Raw genomic sequence first — 21,576 nt, forward strand, 5'->3', positions numbered from 1 at the left:
GGACCTAGGAGTCATTCTATAATAAGGAACATCTGGTATTTTCAGGTGTTCTGCGGCAACCCTTAGCTTGACTCAAACTCAGATCGTTACCCTTCGAGATTTTTGTCCAGTCCAGGGGTCGGCAAATCCCGCGGGCTGCTTGGTTTTGTAAATAAAGTTATGCTGAAACACAGATGGGCCCATTTGTCTATGTATAGTCTATGGCTGCTTTGGGGCCATAACAGCAGAGCTGGGTAATTGCAACAGAAATAGTATGGCCCATGGAGCCCAAAATATTTACTATGGGACATTTACAGAAAAAGTTTGACAACCCCTTCTACTGTTTGCAAGCACATCATGGCCAATATAAATAACTAAATAAATAAACCATGCTTGGACTTCACAGGCGATACGAGCAGACTCTCTGGAGTAACCCAGCCCTTACTGGTTTGCACGTGGACGCCAGGGCCTTCTGCACGGTGGGAAGTGTGATTTGAACGAGTGCCTCTTGAAATATCCCCTTCCGAACGGTGCTGCTGTCGTAATCATATTGCTGTCAATACAGAGAGGAAAACATATGCTCAATAGCAACACTGCAATCTGTTAACTTGCGCTTAAACAAAAAACTCAGCCACCCACTTCATCTCCTCCGCCCGCCCCCAATTTCTGAGGACCCTTGTGGTGTTTCCAAGGTCTCAGAGATCTTTCTGTGCAATTCTCACACTCCAGGTGGAGGTTATGACTGATAATGACCCATCTTACCCTCCCCTCTTACAGGTATGGAAACTGAGGCAAGATCAAAACAGCAACTCCTGCATTATAAAGAAGCTGGGGATAGAACTAGGGGGTGAATTTGTACTTCGTCACTCCTGTCCTAGGTGGGTTCCTGGGAGCCATGGTCATCTACTTCTTTCATTCGACATCCCAAAAGCAGGATTTGTGGGTTGTAGTGATTTCCACGAGGGAAGAGAGTCTGGCTCAAGCTACATCAACACTATGGCATGTTCACCAAAGACGTTCAGTATTGAGAACAAGAAAGATGCTTCACTTTGTACTGCATGGATCATCCAAACCGAGAGACCAGAGTTTGGTTTTAGGTGTCACTTTAAGGGGATCACAGACGAAGTGGAACATAGTCACAGGAACACGAGCAGAATGGTCAGGCCAAATAAATAAAGGAGGCGAAGGCATTTATACCAGAGGGAGTGACTTGGGGCTAAATTATAGCTCTGTTCAAACAATGAAAGGCTTCCATGTGGAAGAAGGTCATTAGCAAAGAAGGTAGAACTGGATTGACTGCTGAGAACTTTGGCTTAACCTTAGGAAGCACGTTCTTGCCGTTAAACGTGTCCAGAGAAGAAATTGACTCTTTGGACAAGTATAAATTGGAGGTAATACTGACATTGATATCTTTCCTTTCTCAATTTCAAGTTGGTTATTATGTGTGTTACCACAATAAATATTGCTTTTAATTATAATAGTTTGGTTGCCAGAGTTTCCTACTGTCTGTGATACCTCAAGATCAGGTCTGAAATTCAGAGATACCCCTCCCAGCCTATGTGGAACTTGGATCTTCTGCTCCAAGCACAGTTTAAGGCAGCAATTTTCAACCTTTTCCATCTCATGGCACACATAAACTAATTACTAGAATTCTGTGGCACACCGAAAATATATTTTTTGCCGATCTGACAAAGAAAATAGGTATAATTGTGATTCGTTCACACCAAAGGCTATTGTTGTGTTGGGTGTTGTCACTTTTTTATTTGACAATCTAAGGGAAAATAGGTCAGTGGCCCTGACTAAATAGTCAGGTATTGCATGTTTTAAAATTTCTGTGGCACACCGGTGGAAAATCGCTGGAGAAGGGGGAAGTAAAAAATTAGTGCATTAGATTTAAAGATAGTTTAAGCTCTAGGGTCACCATTGACTAGCTTGTTGAGCTTAAGTAAGCCACGTTAACTCTTAGTCAGTTTCCTCATCTCTACAATGGGAACATATTCTAATTATCTCACAAGTTCTAGTGAGGATCAAATGAAACATGATAGATTTTAAAAAGCTTTAAAAATATAACATATACGTGCAAGCTCCTGTTATTAAAACAAATTATATATATATTTAAACATTAAGCACATTAAAAATGAAACAATTTCATGCGGCAGGTATCTCTCTCTCTCTTTTGGGGGAAGTGCAGGTGTCCTTTTCTTGGAGTATATTTCCTTTGCCATGAGATGTCGATATTTCTAAAATACTCTGGCTAATTTAAATGTAAACTATTTGAAGAAATTGGCTGTGCCTTGCCTGTTATTATAATCCGTGCAATACCTATCACAATGTTCTGCTTGTAGCGGACAGCCAATAAATATCAAGTCCAATTGCTTTAAAAGTAAACTGGGACATGTCACTTCAGCTGATGGGCAGCAACGGTGAGGACCTGTGGTCCTGAAAACAGCCACTAGATGGCAGAAGAAGCCTGAAAGTGAAGCTGGGGGACCGGCTGGTCCCTAATAGTCACTGGAAAGATGACAAAGATGACAAAGACGGCTAGGAAAAGAACTTGGTATTTTCTACTCAAAAAGAAACGGGGGCCACATTTTTGTTTTATGCTCCCCACATGAAAAAATGGTTTTACCTTTAAGACGCGGAGCTTAACCTTCTCAATGGCGACGGCTGTTTTGGAGGCCTCTCCTTGGAGGCGCGGGGAAAGCAATTGCTCGAAAGTGAATACGGCATTCTCCATGAGCTAGAGGCCAAAGCAACACAGAAACAGCAGTCAGAGGCAGGGGTCACGACCCCAGGGCTGCCTAAGTCGTCTGGAGAGAAGGGAGGGGATGACCATGGGGTGAGTCCCCTCAGGCACCTCTCTGGGGGTGATCTAGGGCAACAGGTCTTCATCCCACTACGTGAACTGTGAAATAAATAGGCACATGGCCACAGCGGGATCAGTAAGAGATCAGGAAATACACACACACACACACATGCACTTGCATGAATGTATATATACATGTATGTAACCTTTCTTCCCATCTCTTCTCCTTCGCCCTGAACTGGAAAACCCAAGACCATGGGATTGAAACTACCATCATCTCGTGCGGTCACCCCCTTCCTCCGACCTCTGGTACCTGCAGCCAGGGATTAACACGATGACGTAGGAGTCATCTCCAATTATTTTTGGCCGCTTTCACTCTGCACATGCACTTTCAGGTGGATGTAAATTAGCCAGCACATCTCCCTCTCCACCTTCCACTGGCCCCCTCACCCTCTGCCAGGATGGGAAGGGAGGCAGGGTCAGGGCTTGTCGCAGGCAGCGGCTGACACGCTCACGGATTAGAAACCGAAGGAGCTCGGGTTTCTTATTCTCTGCACTTGTGCCTGCACAAGCTTCACCAGGGTTCAGCATTACCACAGGGACTTCTGTTAAATGATTGCCCCATTTTGTTCCTTGTCGATCTTTAATCCCTCACAAATCAGAGGTTAGATAATAAGATGTGTCACTTAATCCTGCCGATAACTTGTAAGAACAAAAAAAGCTCCTTTCTTTTCCAAGGCTGTTGTTCCCACGGCAACACCTACCTTTCTCACAGCATTCTCAACATGGGAGTGAATTTATCTAAGACTCTGTCTCCCTATCAGCTCCCTAAAGTGGGGTCCAGCCCCACAATAAGCTCCCCTGGAAAATCTGTGGAATAGAATTGTGCTCTTACAGCTTCAATGAGCACACCCTTTCTTCAATGATAAATTACTATGATATGGAAAGGGTCTGTGCTATTCATTCCTGTTCCTCGTGGGGAAACAGGAACCTATCAAATAAACAAGAAATCCAAATATGAAGCTGTGAGTGACTGATCGATTCTAGGTTAGGGAATTAATTGAAACCAGTGGGTCTCAATCCTGGACACATATTAGAAGCAGTAGAAATGAGTAGGGGAAGTCTTTTTAAAAATTATTAAAATGTAGCTCTGGCTAGTGTGGCACAGTTGGTTGGGTGTCATCCCACGCACTGAAAGGTAATCAATTAAAATATATTTTAAGAAATTATTAAAATATAATATTTTTAAATTATTTTAAACATTACTTTAAATTATTTTAAAAAATTTTAAGTTATTGAATTATATATATAATTTCAATAATTAAAACATAATTTTTAAATAGATATATATAATCAGAATCAACGGAGGTGGGACCTAGGCTCCAATATTTCTTAAAAGCTCCCCAGGTGATTCTAATGTGCAGCCAAGGTTAAAAGCACTGATTTGACAAATCAATTATTAATTAATGTCACTTTATTTCCCTTCTATGGCGTTCACCAACATGGAAGAAAGATGAAGCCAGCTGGAAAGACAGATACTATGACGAAAGCAATGGCCTCGCTTCCCGGCTGCACAGCAAGCCAGCCCCACCTGCCCGCACCTGCTTCCCTGCTGGCTCAGCCCCCCCCCCCAGGGGCCCCCGCGGCTCCCACCTCCTGCATGTGGTTCTGGGTCCGCTGCACCACCAGGTCGACGTGGGGGAATCTGAAGCGGCTCTTGAGATCCTGCAGGCGCTCCTGAAGCAGGTTCACTTTGACATAACACGGTTCCATCTTCACGGAATCCAGGGGAAGATTCATAAGCCGGTCCAGGTGCTACGTTTGGGTGAAGGGAAAAATTAAACATCTTCCGATTTCGGAGCAATATTACACACATATTCCATAAATTCTAAACAATCAAATTCATGTTAGGAGAGTGAATCACTTCTCGGATCGCTACGTCTGTGACATCTTCAATTGTCCTCCTTCCTTCAGTAGGTCCCTGGGGCAGCTCTGTTGCTAGGAAGGGGCTGGGAGAAGAACCAACTAGACTATGGGAGGACCCAGGGATGCGTTCAGGGCTCCAGTCTTCTTAAGCTCATGATGGACTGGCTGCCAGCTCCCACTTCCAGAAGTCAAGAACTAGGTGGGTAGGTCCTTTTGCACATGGAATTGTTACTGGGCCCATGAGTGTCCGCAGCCTTTTTTAATAAGTGACATTCCCTCAAACAATTCCAGGGAGGTCAGGGTGCCCCCTAGACTCCAAGATGTACAGCCAGAGTCCCTAAAGTTTTCTGAGGCTCTGTCAGTGTCCACAGGACTTCCCTGTGCTGCAGGTCCTCTACGGTGCTAGTGGACAGGGTGTGGGCAGTAAGAAGAGGCCTGGCCTGGGAGAGGTAATCAGTTTTAAAAACTAGGGTCCCTCCTCCTCTAGTCTGCACTTGGTCACTGAGGCTTCCAGCAAGAGGACGGCATCTCCTGAAGACCGCAAGGGTTATCACACACTCATACACTGTGACTGTTGTTGCCAACAGAATGCATTTTATTTTCCAAGCTTATTTTAAAATAATTTTGAATATTGGAGATCAAGGATAAACCAGAGAGTGGGTGGAGACAGACAGAAAGAAGGGTGCTGAAAATGGAGGCCTAAGGAGAATCAGGGAGTGCAGAGGTGAGTGCGAATTATACAGGATGTCCTGTCTCATGTTCGGGTCATGGAAAAGAGGTAAATCTAGGTTTTGAGATTTCTCTAAGCAGAGATGTAAAGAGGGCCCATCCCTGGCCAGGTGGCTCAGTTGGTTGGAGTGTCATCTCTTGCCCAAAAGGATTACAGGTTTGATCCACAGTTAGAGCGCCTATGGGAGGCAACCAATGGATGTTTCTCACATCGATGCCTCTCTCTCCCTCTCCCCCTTCATCTCTCTCTAAAATCAATAAAAACATATCCTCAGGTAAGGATTAAAATAATAATAATAATAAAATAAATAAATACATAATAAAGAGGACCCGTTCTCCTTGTGTTTGTAATGGGGAAATAGTGCTCCCTTTGAGAAGTGAGTTACAGAGAGCTCCACTAACATGGAATTAATTACCCAAACTATGCTGTCAAACTTGCCCCTTGTCACGCAATATGTAATGTGACTATTTTTAGTCACATCAATTAGGCAGACAAGACAGAAAAAATGGTTCACCCCTTTGCTCCCAGCAGACTGGTGAAAATTTAAACAAGTGATTGCCTCCATTTCTGATGGGACTGTGGGGAAGAAAGTCCTCTGCCATACACAGTTGGTAGTTGGTGGCAACGTAAATTTTAAATCCTTTTTGGAAATGTAAATGGCAACATCTGTTAACGTGAGGAATAAACCTACCTTTTGACCTAGCAATCCTGTCCCAGGAATCTATCCCATAGAAATAAAAGCATCAGCCGGCATATGAGAATACATGTAACAAGGTTATTTATTGCAGCTTTGTTCCATGCCAGCAACATGTGGATGGCTGAATAAATCATACGTGAAATATCATACAGTCATTACAATGAATGACTTGGAGCTAGAACAGTGAACTTGGGAACAGTTTCATGAGGCATTTTTGAATGAGAATACTGATAAGCAGAGTAGTCTATATAATATAATCCCATTTTTCTAAGACCAAGCCATCTAAACAAATAGCCTATGAATGTGTGAGTTTTATGTGCTATGTAAGCATGGGAAAGTTACAGAATGGCATAGCTAAGGTGTTGACACTAGCTATAGAGGGGAGGTGGGTGGTGTGGGGGAAGGATGGGAGAGTAAAGGCAAGTTTAAAAAGAAGGCTGTGATAAAAATCCTCAAAATACATACAAAATGATCTTTTTTATGTACAAGGATATGTGTATGTATGCACAGAGAAATAAGAAAGAAAAAGGAACAGACGTATGTGGTCCTATCCACTGACTTGTAGGGATGCCCATCATGAATCAAGTATAAAACCAAGTTGGCAAGTCATGTCTACCAGTCATTCTCACACTTCAGGGTGCAGCAAATCCTCTGGAGATCTTGTTAGAACACACTGTTAGGCCTACCTCAGAGGTTTCTGATTCAGTAGCTCTTTGGTGGGGGCCTGAGAATTTGCATTATTTACAACCAGGTGATGATGATGATGCTGACCTAGGGACCACACTTGGAGAAACACTGGTTTTTATGACGAGTCTATGTTTTTAGAAACAAATAAACCAACAAACAAAATTTATATAAATGAGGCTACATGCTTATATATTTGTATAAACAAGGAAAAAATATGTGTAAACATGTTCTAAGCTACTTATATTAGTTAATTCAGGGAGCTGAGAGGGGAGGGATCTAGGAGTTAGGGGGTGGACTAGGATTGGGTGGTATGGGTGATCAATTTTGCATACATATACATGCATGTTATTATTTTTGCATCTTGAAACCATCAATAGAGGAAATCAGGTAGATGGATGGATGAATGGGTTGTTGGATGAATGGAAGACAGACTAGATGAGTGGATGGAAGGGCAGATGAATGAAAGGAAGGAAGGGAGGGGTGTGAGAGGAGGGAAGGAAAGAAAGACTAGATGAATACAGATAAAGACCCAGGGAGAGGGCAGCCCAGGCAGACCATTCACACTGAACTCCTGGCTTCACACCCTACCTCCTTTAGCTGGGCACCGTCTTTGCTGGTCTGAAAGTTCTGGCTAAGTTCATCCACTTCTTTTTCAAAGAGTGAGCGGACTTCACTGAATCCTGAGCTCACGGGTCCCATGAGCTCCTCCAGAATGGACGCCAGGAACGGCTGCACGCTCTCCGCACAGCTTTTCTCTGCTGGCTGGGCCACCATCACTGTGGTAGGAAATAGTCAGAAAACCGTGACTTAGGGCAAAATTGGATTCAAAGACACTTGAGTCAGGCCAGGGCTGGGTAGTTGCACCACAGAGCCATTGAACAGCCAAGGTGAGCTCAAAGGGGAAGACAGACCAGCACAGAGTCCTATAGAAAACCAACAAGCTTTGAAATGGAAACAAACAGAATCGCTCCCCTCCCCAAGCTTCCCTCTGCCCTGGGATGAAATGCATTTTTCTGCTTGGTTCCTGTAAGCATGCAATACCTAATACAAAAAAGAAAATGCCAGAGACCCATCAACCATCATCATTATATATGCATAGTTTGTCTTCTAAAAGCACAATTCATTAAGTTTTTTTAAATTGAGGTATAATTGACATATAACATTATATTAGTTTCAGGTGTACAACATCATGATTAATTATTTGTATACAACAATTTAGTAAGTTTTAATTCACTTCTCTAAGAGTCAATCAATATAATTCCATTTCCCGCTCACCTCCTCAAGAGACTTTAAAAAGTCAAGTATAGTCTTCTTTTGGGCAAATGGAAACAAATTCTTTTCAATTTGTCACCCCACCTCCCATTCCCACCCCCAATTTTTTAAAAACACTATTTTTTGTTCTGATGATCAAGGACAACATGTGCAGTGGTAAAAATGTAGAGAGCACAGAAAATCAGCAAATGGGATGGAAAAAAGGTCACCATGCTCTCCCTTCCCAGAGTCAAACGCTGCCCTTCAATTTAGAAGAGCATAGCCAAGATTCTGCTTCAGGAAGTCTAGCTGGGCCATGGAAGTCTGTATTATTATTACTGGTTGTTGTTGTTGTTGTTAAGGGCTAAGGTGATTCTCATGACTGGCCAGGTTTGGAAGCATTGATCCCATGAAGGAAGCCTAGCCTGAGCTGGGGAGGCCTGACCTTGCCCCGTGGACTGGAAGGCTAGCTCTGCAGAGCTAGGGAAGTGACACGGCCTTGTCATAGCATCACAGAACTGAAAAGGGGAGTGCACACTCATCTGGATGGCCAATCCTCCATTTTACAGGTGGAAAAATAGAGGCCTGGAGATGTCAGGCTTGACCAAGGTCACATCCCAATGCGCAGAAATGAAACTACTCTCCAAGTCTATTTCTTACGTTTTTATTGGCAAATAACTTGCTTACAGTGACATGAATGGTCACATTCTTATTTCAATTCACAGAATCATTCCACAGAGCTATGGAGGATCATACTGCCTCTTATTCTGAGACTCTAAGATGACCAATACTATTAATTTTATGTATATCTCGTACATATTTGGGGTATGAAATATTAAGCAGGTCATAGAATTACTAGGGGGAAAAAGCCCTTTCGCCCCAATTGCATGATTCAAATATGAAACAATCTATGATTTCTAAAAAGGACTTGCTTGATACCCAAAAGCAACATTGTTTGCCAGGAGAAGAATGCATTATTTATCAGTTCACTTTGAGAGAAGACATATTTGAAAAGCACTTAATGGAAATTTCAGAATGATCATGAGCATGGGTCATAAGCCATGACAGCTCAGTGTGAGAAGTGTCACAACAGGGAAGGGACAGGCGGGATCAGAATACACAGTCTCCAGCACAAGGCGAGACGCCAGGCTCTCCACCTGGTTTCCCTGACGTTTCCATGGGGAGGGCCAGGCCCTTAAGAGCACCTCTAAGCAGGCTCCTGTTTCAACCGCTATCACTTCTCCCCCTTCCTTCAGCTTATTTCTCCTCTGAAACCATGAGCTCTAACTACGCGATGCAGCCCTCAATGCACAGCTTATTTCGTTAGTAGGAACGTGGATTATCTCCACTGACCTTTGATCTTCCCAGTTAAAAAGTTCTTTGAGTTCACAATCTGATCCATGTCTGAACGGATGGTCCCTTCCAGGCCCTTGGTCAGAGCTCTGCATTCCTCCTTCAAGGCACTTAATCCCTCTGAAACTTGCTGCTGAACCAGGTTGTAGGCTTCCTCGAGAAGCTGCAACAGAGATCAACACATAAATCGGGGCTCTGTGGTGTGTGAGAGCCTCACAGAGTCAAGTCCAGAGAGGGGGGTTAAGCACAGATTATCACAACGTAAATAAAACTGCACCACCCGTTCTAGTTTTCTCTCAAAGCTGGAGTCCTCATTTAAGTGAGACTGAGCAGACTCGAGGTAGGCAGTTCTTTATTTAGGGAAGGAATTTGTTTACAAAAAAGAAAAAGCTTCCCTAAAAAGACAAGGGAAAGCAATGTTTATTTGGAGCAGCAAGGATGCAGGGACAAGCCATCCCTTACCCCGAGCCAGGCCCTCTTCCTGTCATTCTTCTTGCCCTTCAGTTTAGGCAGAAGGTCTGTCTGAAGGGTTGGCAGCAGCTCCTCCATCACCAGGTGACTCAAGATCTGCAGGGAAGAGGAAGGGAGCCCCCAGTCCGTTAGCTGGTAACAGCAAAATCTGAGCATCATACCAACTGAAGATGTCACGGTTGGCCATCTCCATCTCGGCTACATAAGACTGTCCTGAGCTCCATGAAACCTGCTAGGTTAACAGCTTCTCTCTGGGTCCGAGGCCACCAAAATCTCAATTAAGACACCCTTAGAAGGTAAATGCTCTTAAACATCCACAAGGAACTAAACCTCTGCTAATGTTTTCCCATCAGAAAGGACAAATTCCTCAAATTCCGACTCCTCATCTCTAAAACTAGAAGAAGCTAATGCATTTAGGAGAAGAGGGAAACGTCAATTCCAGACAAGGGCATCCTCAGCAAAATTGTGAGGGGGGTCAGGCTTGGTCTTGGTGGCTTGAGTCCTTTGTATCCCAAGTCTGTAGTTTCTCCTCAAACTCTCTTGGGATCTAAGTGTCTTCATGCTCTTTGTCTCCTGGACCCCACCTCCATTCTTTATAAAGTTTAGGGGAAAAAGGAGTAATACATACTTTGGAATAACTAGACACTTGTGGGGTGAGCACCATGTAAGTGGGGGAAGTCTAAAGTTTTCAGGGTGTTTTTTAAAATTGTTCCCAAGTCTCTCCTAAAATTTTGCTTGGTCCAATGAAATTGTTTCTTCTGGAACTCAGCAGTATCCCGAATGTCCCCACATAATACTCCAAGTCACACTGGCCCCTCCTTCTTTATATCACCCTCCCTGCCCCCGCGTCCCCACTGGGACTGTCTTATAGCTCGAATCCACTTTGCCCTGAGTCTTTCCGGGCTTGCAGCTCAGCTTTCAGCTTTCAATACTGTATCAGGCTGCAGACCAAGATTTGCAAAAGAACCAGAGTCATTTGGGGAATGGAGGCAGGCATAAAAGTACAGGATCATTTGACATCTGCTCTATGAATTTAAAATAATATTTGCCCAAAAGAATCGACCTCATGGAAATTCAAATCAAAGTTTGGGAATTAATTAAGAAAGATTTTCTCTGAGGTCATCAGTCAGCCTCATGCTGGTGGAAATACTCATGAGCTCACTAGACATTGCCTTCCGCCAGGGCTCCGTTACAGCAGGGTGGAAGGCTGGAGCTGAGCTAAAAAGGGACACTCCCAGCCTCACACCGTGGAGGGGGCAAGCCATCCATCCAGGCGCCCATGCCTGTGGGCTCCTGGGAGAGAAGGCTGCTCGGGTCAATACAGCAAGTGGGGGGCCGTGATCTGCGACGTGGAACTCCGTGGGGTGACAAAGGGTATAGTGGAGATAGGGTTTCCACTAGTCCTGGTAATTCACTGGCGGGGATGTTTTTACCTTTCTTAACCATCCTCTTGGGGCGGTCAAAAGGTGAACCAGCATCTTTAAGAACTTAAGAACTTGACATGTGCAAACTCCATGGACATCAGCAGGTCCAACAATTAGATCCAAGTGAGTAATTAATGATCCATGGACCCCCACCTGCTCAGTGGAGTTAGATCTTGTTTGGAACACATCTGCCCAAGAGTGATGAAAGCGTGGCGTGGGGAGAGTGAGCTAAGAGCATGAGGCGACTGAAGCCAGAACTTAAAATCGGTGGGAAATATTACCTCAGCTGGAAAGTGTTAAATGCAAGATAATTGCCCTAACGATATTAATTGCCCTAAATTCGTCCTTTTGCAGAAATTGGTTTGAATCTGCACATAAGCACGAAAGGGGTTTGAAAAGATGAAAATGTCAGAGGCCAAAGAAAAAAGATGATCCTTTTGGGTGGGCTTATAGTTTTCTTTTAGCTTTTCCCATGTAACGTTCTAAGAAATATGGTTCTATTTTATAACTTAAGCAATTGAAAAGGAAATAGGGGGAGAAAAAGAGGGCATGGGAGTGGGCTGCAAGGGCAGAGGGCTAAGGGGACAGTCACAGGGCAGGGAGACCCTCTGTGTGCAGAGCCCAAGTGTGTCTCATCCCAACACCGCATCCGCTTTCCCTAGACCCGAAACCTATGGCTAACAAATGTGGATAGTTTTCTTGTATTGCTCCCACCCTGTTCTGCAGCAATGCTGTTCTCTCAGCCCATCTGGTTAATTTTAAGGCAAATAATAAATATACCAAAGGACGAAATCTTTACATTTTGCAAAAGTTTTCCATCATGACCTCATTTGATACACTAATATTGACAAGTAGAAAATATATTTACTGGTGTACAAATACAGTCATCCCTCCTTATCTGCGAGGGATACATTCCAGGACCCCCAGTGGATGCCTGAAACCACAGGTAGTACCGAACCCTAGATACACTAGGTTTTATCCAATACATACAGAGCTGTGATCAAGTTTAATTTATAAATTAGGCATAGTAAGAAATTAACAACTGATAACACAATAGAGCAATTATAATAATATACTATAATAAAAGCTTATGTGAATGTGGTCTCTCTCTCTCTCTGTTAATCTCCACCCAGTATTTTTTCCATTGATTTTTTTAGAGAGAGTGGAAGGGAGGGAGGGAGAGGAACATCTGTGTCAGAGAGACACATTGATCGGATGCCTCCTGAACACGCCCCAAGAGGGCCAGGGTTGTCGAACCTGCAACCCAGGTACTATACATGCCCTTGACCGGATATCGAACCCATGACCCTTCGGTCCGAGGGCCAACGCTCTAACCATTGAGCTGCATAAGCCAGGACCCCTCTCTGATAACCGAGACTGCTACTACGTGACCAATGGACAAGTAGCACGTACAGTGTGGATTCAGTGGACAAAGGATGATTCGCATCCCAGGCAGAACGAAGCGGGACTGTGAGAGATTCACAGGCTACTCAGAATGGTGCACCATTTAAAACCTATGACTTGTGTATTGCTGGAATTTTCCACTCAGTATTTTCAGATCATGATTGACCACAGGTAACAGAAACTGTGAAAAACAAAACCGCAGATAAGAGGGAACTATTGTATTTTCGTCTGTATTAATATTCTGCATTAATAATCTGTCAGGCAAGTGAGTCTAAGATATTTGCTTTGCCTGGACACTTGCCTAAAACAACCATGGCCAAGAGGGCTGCCAGACTTGCCGTGTGAGTCATGACTGAAGAGAATACGTAACAATGATGAAAATCTGGATACTGGCCCCTAGGGTAGAGGGGGTTAGGACAATTTTACTATTAAGTTCTTAGTAGAAACAACGCAAACAAACCCAGTGCTTTAAACAAAAGATGGCATATTCTCAATCCCAGTAATGCCACGCCACATTCTTTAACTACTGGGCCGCTGCTTTGGGCCCCCGATCTCTCTTTCCTGTCAGTCTGAGGACAGACATTGCTTCAGCTCCGTGTAGAGGAGGTTACAATGAAGCTTACCCTCATCAGGCCCCACCCAGGAAAGTTCTGGAAGCCATTTCCTTTCACTAGCTTCTCCAGGGATAGGCTGACATGGCTCAAAATGCATTTCTGTCACAGACTGGCCTTGTGACCTCCACCAACTGACTTCTCTGAAGGTTCTTTCTTTCACCTGGAAGGTGCGGACAAATGGTCCTGAAAGGCCCCTCCGGCGCTCACGTTTTACAAGTCTATGATTTTACCAAAAATGCTTAGATTCCTTGGGGAGTAAAACTTCTCGGGTCACTTGATAACTCGGCTTTTACTGACATCTTCTCTAGCTTTTGTTTTGTTTTGTTTTCCACGAAGGGTATTTTTATGCGGCCAAATTAGCACCTTCCCATGACTGCTCTGTGCTGATGCTTTAAGATGTCCATATATGTACAGGCCCGCCGATGTGCCCACACCCTTCTAAGGCTGCCTGGTTCTTTGGATGTCTCTAGGTAGGTCTTACCTCTCTGAGGCGGCAGGAGATGAGTCATTTAGTTCTCTCACACCCTAGAGCACTTTGCACACATCAGCCCAAAGCAAAAAGCAGAAAGTCAACAAAAGCAAACACAACAAACTCAGTACTCAACCCCCAGGAGGGATTTGTCAAGGACCTGCTTTCAATGGTAAGGTGAAGGAATGTGAACTGACATGAGATTTCAAGAGAAACGAAAACATGAAGCAAGTGGACAGCTAGATCCAAGGAGCTAAATAATTGCCTCACTAAGCATGTTCCCATGGTTGGTGTTGATCTTTCACTGGACTAGAAGTCAGAAGCTATAGTTTCCATTGCCGTTTGTCCCTTAGCATGTGACCTGGAAACAATCAGCTCCACAGGACAGGGACAGTACTGCCTTGCCCATCTCTGGGTCAGTGGCACCCAGCTGAGGGCCTGGCATATGGTGGCTCAATAAACAGCTGTCGAACGGATAAAACCAGGCAAGTCATTTAACTGCTCTATGCCTCCCTCGATTTTTTTCATTTAGAAAATGAAAATAATAATAACTGCTCTAACACTGCTTGAGATTGGTAAGATGAACAGAAAGAATTAGGGTGTGAACTAAAAAGTATCGCACAGGGGCATTTTAATATTGGTGTATCTATTAAATATGTTTGTTCATATGACAGACCCATCAGGGTCAAATACTTCAGACTCCCCTTGTGCTTTTGTTTTCTTTTTGGCATAACTATGGTTAGTCCTTAATCCTTTCAGATTTCTAAATAGATGTGCTTCCCCAAAGTATCAGAAACCAAGAACTGGTGAAAGTTCTTGAGTAATCTCAGGGTGGGAAATAAAGAAGTTTAGAATCCACGAGAAGGGGGAGGAGGAAGGGGAGGAGCAGAACATCGTGAGTCACGTGGTAAAACAATAAAAACAGCCCCATCTTCATGTGAAAGCGTTTTCAGCTTTAGATGTTTAATGACCATACAAAGCAGAGCACCATCTGGCATCTTCCAAATATTGTTCCCTAATAACAATTTTACTGGCTCCCAAAAGAGGCACTTCTGGGAGATGAGGGGAAATTAAAGAAAACCATTTATGGACTCTAAGTGCCTCTAATTAAATAATGCCCATGCCCAGCCTCCACCTTCCCATGAATCAGCCCCGTGACTGGTGTCCTCATGGAGGATGGCCTCCCCTCATGAATCAGCCCTGTGATTGGCATCCTCATGGAGCATGGGCTTCCATCATGAAGCATAGTTTCCTTGGAGATTCGTAACAACGTCCCAGGGACCAAGTCATGGTGCTTAGCCCATGTCTGGCATTGAATTAAGATCATGGAAATTCATACTGGACCACAGAGAATGGCAAACTAGGAAAGGTAAATGAAAGGTATAGAAAACTATCTCATGCTTTTGAAATGTGTCTCCTTTAATTACTTCATTTATAAATCTTCCAAAAGAGAAAGACAGCTGCATGCCAAACACTTTTCCAAAACATCTCATTTAATTCTTACAACCCTGCAAGCCAAACATTATCTTTCTTTCAGAGAAGTCACCTGAGACTGAAAGAGGTTAAATAACTTGGCCAGATTAACCCCAAGTCTGCTGCCCTAAATCCCCACCACACACTTTGCACTCAACCATGCTGTTCGCATTTGCTTCTACTCGGAAGCAGGTCATCTGAAAGAATCATCATTTTGATAGAAAAACATAGAAGCAGCTCTTCTCATTGCCCTTGCAGTGTTTCTGGCTGCCCTGGCTCAGGTCTGGTCTGGTGGTCTTTGGAGTGGATGCCCAATGGCGGGCTTGCTGATCAAATGCTTCTAGACAATGAGAGAAATGGTCTTTGGTTCCATATCTTCCATTCTTGCAACTTTCTTTCTTTGATCATCTGTTATGACCCTGGCCTCCCAGCCCCCAGAGAGAGAGCAAGATCCAAAATTCTGAGCTCGGCATTACCTGGATTTCATCCCCAGTCATCATTTCCCACGAGCCATAGTGGCCTTTCTCCTGTCGGAAGAACTGCACAGCTTCTAAAAAGGCCTGGGCTTCGAACGTCGCCTGCTTCATGTAATCTAAAAGAAAGAGGCAAGGGCATTAGCAAAGAGAGATACTTTATCTTATATTTGTCCATGGTTCTTCAAGTGTAATCGTTCAGAAACCCAGCATCAACTGCATAGTATGAGGAGCAGAATTATAAGACACAGAAAAATTAAGCAAGTACTGAGTTCAAAGTTCATTTGCTGGTATAGTTCATTTGCTGACTCTTTTGAGACTGGTTTATTAGGTCAAAAGCCTCAGGAACTTGGGAAAGAGAAACTGAAATGTAAGGCATAGCCTCTATAAGCTTCCAAGCAAGCCCGGGCCGGGTGTCTTAGTTGGTTAAAGCATCATCCTATATACCAAAAGGTTGCAGGTTCAAATCCTAGGCAGGGCACATAACTGGGTTGGGGTTCAATCCCCAGTTGAGGCTCATATGGGAGGTAACCAATCTACGTTTCTCTCTCCCTTCCTCTCTCTCTAAAATCAATGAAGGAAGGAAGGAAGGAAGGAAGGAAGGAAGGGAGGGAGGGAGGGAGGGAGGGAGGGAGGGAGGGAGGGAGGAAGGAAGGAAGGAAGGAAGGAAGGAAGGAAGGAAGGAAGGAAGGAAGGAAGGAAGGAAGGAAGGGTCCAAGAAAAATTCTTTACAGTGAGGGTGCCCAGAAGCCCCGTCTTCAAAAATATGAAACAATAACTTGACATTTCTAATATCAACATAGAGATTTGGTCAAAATCTAAATCAGAAAAAAAAGGCATGTTCTAAGAATCAGGTTTTTAAATTTCAGTCTTTTCTTCCTTGTTATTTTTTCTGGTTTGGTAATTGATTTAGTGTTTAATCTTAGAGGCTTGGAAAACAAAAATTAAGGACTTGGTATAAAACTGACAGCAAGGGGGATGTGATATGGAGCTCAGTACACTGGGAGGGGCTTTAGCAACTGAGGGGGAAACTGTAATTATCATATTGAGTTTCAAGATTGACTCATCTGCTCTTATTTTTAACAGCTGTTTTCACTTCCAACCTAAGGAAACAAAGAGATGGAATAAAATGTGGTGCTTGGATGGAGTGAGTATTGCCAGATCCTTGAGCCTGGGAATGGAGTTTTAAATTCTTCTGTCCTTACAAGAAGCATAAATTTACTTATTTCTTCCCCCGCCAATCTCAGTAAGTGGAGGAGGTATTTGAAATCCTGTCCATACTTTAAAAAAAAAATTCTTTTTTATTTATCGATTTGAGAAAGAGATAGAGATGGATTTGCTGTTCCACCCATTTATGCATTCACTGGTTGCCTCCTGACCGAGGATGGAACCCACAACCTTGGTGCATTGGGGCAACACTCTAACCAACTTTTTACACTTATATCAAAGCAAACAATGGCACCCCCACGGACAATTGCATTTTCAAAGATCTTTGGGGAAAAAATAACTGAAGGAATGGGATTTGAGACAATGATGTGTGACTCACAGAGTAGTCAAAGAAGAAACAGAAGACCTTAATACAGGCAGAGAAGAAAAGTATTGTTAATCAAATGGACCACAGAGGAAATTATAGTAATTGAACACCAGCTCTGAAGCCTAAAAGAATGAGGGTGTGGATCTGAATTCTGGACTCTTTATCATTAAGACAGACTTTAATGGATTTTAACTACTTCTTTTCCATAGGGGAAAAGGATCTAATCTACTGTTTCACCATTAGATTTTCAGCCTATGAACAGATTAAATATATATATATATTTAAATATATAGATTAAATACATATGTGTGCATATATATATAGATATATAGAGATATATATAGATATATAACTTTAAGAACAGCCTCTGCCACATGGTAAGTCGCTTTATGGGTACTGGCTCTTACGATTCTAAACAAAGCTCAACAGCAACAGCCAGATCTTTGACGAAATAAAGAACAAAAGTTTACTTTGCAAAAACAGAACTATATTGCAATGGTAATACGATCTTCATTTCTCTTAAGTGGTTTGCAAAGCCATTGCTGAACTTAGCCAGAAAGTACAGGTGTTTGCGAGGAACCAGATGATCAGTTATTTGATCAACTTCCCGCCATAGGTCTCATGGGAACAAATTCCAGGATCACAATCACCCACTCCCCTGCCAACAAGCATCTGAGACTTCAGTTCAATGGCCCCAGAATCAGCAATGGGTTTTGGTCTTTAAAAGCCTTCTCCCTGCAAATTGACTGAAACAAATGGCAGTCGTCAGCTCAAATTCTACTTTCCCAACGCACTGTAATTATGAGGATGCTTCAGGGGACACATGTGCTGGGGAGAATGCAGACATCATTAAGTCCAGTTCCCTCGATTTATAAATGAGGAAACTGGAAGGAGAAATGGTTCATTTCTCAGCTGAAGGTCACACAGCTGGTCAGAATCAGAGCCAAGCACTGAAGAAGTGGCTCTGGCAAGTCATAAGTGACCTTGGCCTTCACGCTCACTCAAATCATGGACTATGGGAGTTAAGAGTGATCTTAAAAGGCCACCTACCCCAAGCTCTCATTCAATGTCGGAAGCCTTCAGAATTCCAGACAGACGCTCATCAGGCCTTAGCCTGACTATTTTCAGTGACAGGAAGCTCACAATTTAAATGAAATAGTCTTTCTCACTGAGCTGCTCTAATTATTTGAAAATGTTTCCTTCTACTGAGCCAAAATCTGTTTCCTTGAACTCTCGTTAATCCCATTTCTGTCTTGTAGAGCAAACTAGACATTTATTCCTCTTATATGTGGTAACAGTAAAAGATAGCTAAATAGTCGTATTTTCCTTCGGCCATCCCTTAAAGAATGCAGTTTGGGGATTTTTTAAAATGTGATCCTTCTTTTTCCTTCTTTCCCTTTAGTAACCAATCCCAATTTATCAACAGCTTTCTCGAATTTGGCCCCGAACCTGAACACCACACACCAGGTGCTGTCTAACTGGCGCAAGCTATGTAAGATAGAAAGATTTATCTTCGTTTTTCAGGTCCCCAACCTCTTTTGTACAACCACATTGTGCTGTTGACTCATACCTTTCTGTAGTCAAATAAAATCCTTACACCTTTTTTCATAGAAAACCCTTCTCAATCTCAGCCTTCCCTGACCTATATTTCATTTTTGATTTTGAAGTACAGGTTTTAACATTACCTCTGTTAAATTACAGCTTCCCGTGATCAACTCAGAACCTGCCAAAATCATTTAAAAATTGTAATTCTATCCCCAAACTCCCTTTCGCCTCGGTATGATAAAAAATTTGGTAGGGTTGCCTTCTGTGTTCCTTGCCTTCCTGCCGATAAAAACCTTCATTGGGGCAGGGGCAAGGACAGAGCCCTGGGAAAGTCTAAACATTTTAGGAAACATGTGGGAGACATATCTTGGCCATTCATTCAACAATCACATCCTCAGGACCAAGACATGTCTATTCTCCTTAGTCTTCCCCTACTCATCTGTGCAGCTGCCTGGAAAACTCATATTTGGGAGACATGATTAAGGATTTTTCGAGGGAAGGAAAGCTGCTCTAGGCCCCATGGGGACAGTTATTCAGGGGATCAGCCAGAGAGAAATCACTTTTGTTTTTTCCACTTAAACAGATTTACAACATGTCTGAGTCAGATGAAACACCAAAGCTCCAAAGCCCATGTATTCGTTCTGGATTCTGACTGGCTGCTTTGTCAGGACTCCCTGACTCAGGCTAGGTTTGGAAGTGGATTTGTTATTTTATCAGTGAGCTGCGCCAAACCACGTTAGCTGATCTGCCTGGTGATTTGGGAAAGTTATGTAACAGCGTTACTCACTACACTGCTATGGGGTTCCTCTCACTAACGTATACTTCTAAACTGTCTTTAGCCTCAGGTCATGTGTCTTTTCTAGGAGAGCTACAGCAAGGCTGTCTGTCCTAGTTTCTTCCTTAAAACAAAGGATAAGAAGCACAGGGGAAAGGAGCTAACATTTATTGAAAATTACCATGGAGTATGAATCCTACGAGATGCTTACACACTTTCTCACAGAATCCTTCCAACAATCCCACTGGCTAGGAATTCATATTCCCACTTTAAGGTTGACAAAGGAACTGAGTTTCAGAAAGGTTAAATAATTTGTTTAAGCTAGTGTGGGAGTCAAGTAAGGCCTACTGACTTCCAAGGTTCTGTTATAACACTCTATGGTTTCATCTTTTTTTCAACACTTTAGTTTGAGAAAACTGTAGGTTCATGTGTTTTTATAAGAAATAATACAGATGCTAATGCTTTCACCCAGCTTCTCCTAATGGGAACATCTTGTAAAACTACCAGGCAGAGAAAAGGCATAAACCAAATATATATATATATACCTCATGGAGATACAGGGACCCTCGGATGGATTATAATGGTATTGCTCTAGGTGAAAATACAAAGAAACAAGTATAATAGCACAACCAAGAGATTGACATTGTTGCAAGTTAACCACCTTATTCAGATTTCATCTGTTTTCTATGCATGCACGTGCACACATGTGTGTGTGTGTGTGCGTGTATTGGTTTTTAAATTATTTTAAATTTCCTTTCCTTCTCAAAGCTTAGAATCATGGAACTCTAGAGTTCGAGTATAGCATAGGGATCATCTAGTCCAAACCACTCATTTCATGAGTGAGTAGATTGAAGACCAGACAGAATGTGACATGACATTATTAAAAACAAAACAAAACAGAACCCCCTCACTGGAATTAAAAATGGATGGTGTCCATTTTAATGAAATGGCAATACAAGTTCTGGTTTTTATTAAAAATCTTATTTATTCATGACTCTTCTAATCAAATATTTATTGCCATTTATAAATGATAACCCTGATGAGAACCAGCCCCAGGATTACTTTGAAGTCCCTGAATTGTATTTTGTAAACTACTAGACTGAAATATTCATCTACTGACCAAATCATATCTGTGTTAGTGGACACAGATCTACCAGGAAGAGAAAAGGCATAAACCAATATATATATATATTTCATGGAGATACAGGGACCCTCGGATGGATTATAATGGTATTGCTCTAGGTGAAAATACAAAGAAACAAGAACTCAATGCAGAGAATAGAAAAGACTTCTCAAATAAATGGAGGCTTCCAGTGAACATATTATTTTCATAAAAATTTTCAGCCACACAGAAAAATGCTGCACATCTCATCCAGCTAAGAGCAGTGCATCTCATGAATTCTTGACTTGTCAATAAACATTAAAAGACTGTTTGTCAACAGAGAAAAGGAAGTGGTGATTACTAGAACATATGGAGGCAGGCTAACCTCATTTCCTTTAGATAGACATACCAGATTGGCAGAAAAGAAGGCTGTCGGAGATATCCTCTATCTAGATTTTAATGGGGCAATTATTAAAGTCTTGTATGATTTTGATCGGCATACTGAAAAAATGTAGATTGGTTGAAAACAGAAATAAACACAATCAAAGAGTTAAACAACCTAAATGGTAGGCGCTGGTTAAAGGGCTGAGTTACTGATTTCCCAAAGGAAAATCTCTAGGGCACTGCCCTTCAACATTACTTGGAATGTTTTCAATTACTTGGAAAAGATAATAGAAAGAGACAGATGACTCCAGGGTTTCACTTAACTGTGAGCTCAGTGGGAGTCAGTGGTGTCATATACAAAGCAGGTGAGGGTGGGCCACAGAAATGTGGAGTATAAATAACGGGCACAAGGACCGGCATAGGTGGATTCTGAGATAAGCTCCTCTGAACATATCATTTCATACTTCCAGCTTACGCTA

The 21,576-nt window shown here is 42.7% G+C and overlaps 1 protein-coding gene across 1 annotated transcript in view; it reads right to left on the minus strand.

Annotated features, from left to right (window-relative positions):
* Positions 1-21,576, minus strand: part of NIBAN1 (niban apoptosis regulator 1) — a 110,437-nt gene that overhangs the window by 11,275 nt on the left and 77,586 nt on the right. Inside the window, exons 6-12 of the mRNA XM_081121008.1 lie at positions 15,761-15,876; positions 9,892-9,996; positions 9,430-9,592; positions 7,414-7,601; positions 4,439-4,600; positions 2,609-2,719; positions 425-532 (exon numbers count right to left, since the gene is read on the minus strand). Of these exons, the coding sequence (XP_080977134.1) occupies positions 425-532; positions 2,609-2,719; positions 4,439-4,600; positions 7,414-7,601; positions 9,430-9,592; positions 9,892-9,996; positions 15,761-15,876 (953 nt within the window). The remainder of the gene's footprint in view (positions 1-424; positions 533-2,608; positions 2,720-4,438; positions 4,601-7,413; positions 7,602-9,429; positions 9,593-9,891; positions 9,997-15,760; positions 15,877-21,576) is intronic.

Source organism: Miniopterus schreibersii (genome assembly GCF_964146895.1).
Source record: "Miniopterus schreibersii genome assembly, chromosome: 19".
Classification (NCBI taxonomy): Eukaryota; Metazoa; Chordata; class Mammalia; order Chiroptera; family Miniopteridae; genus Miniopterus; species Miniopterus schreibersii.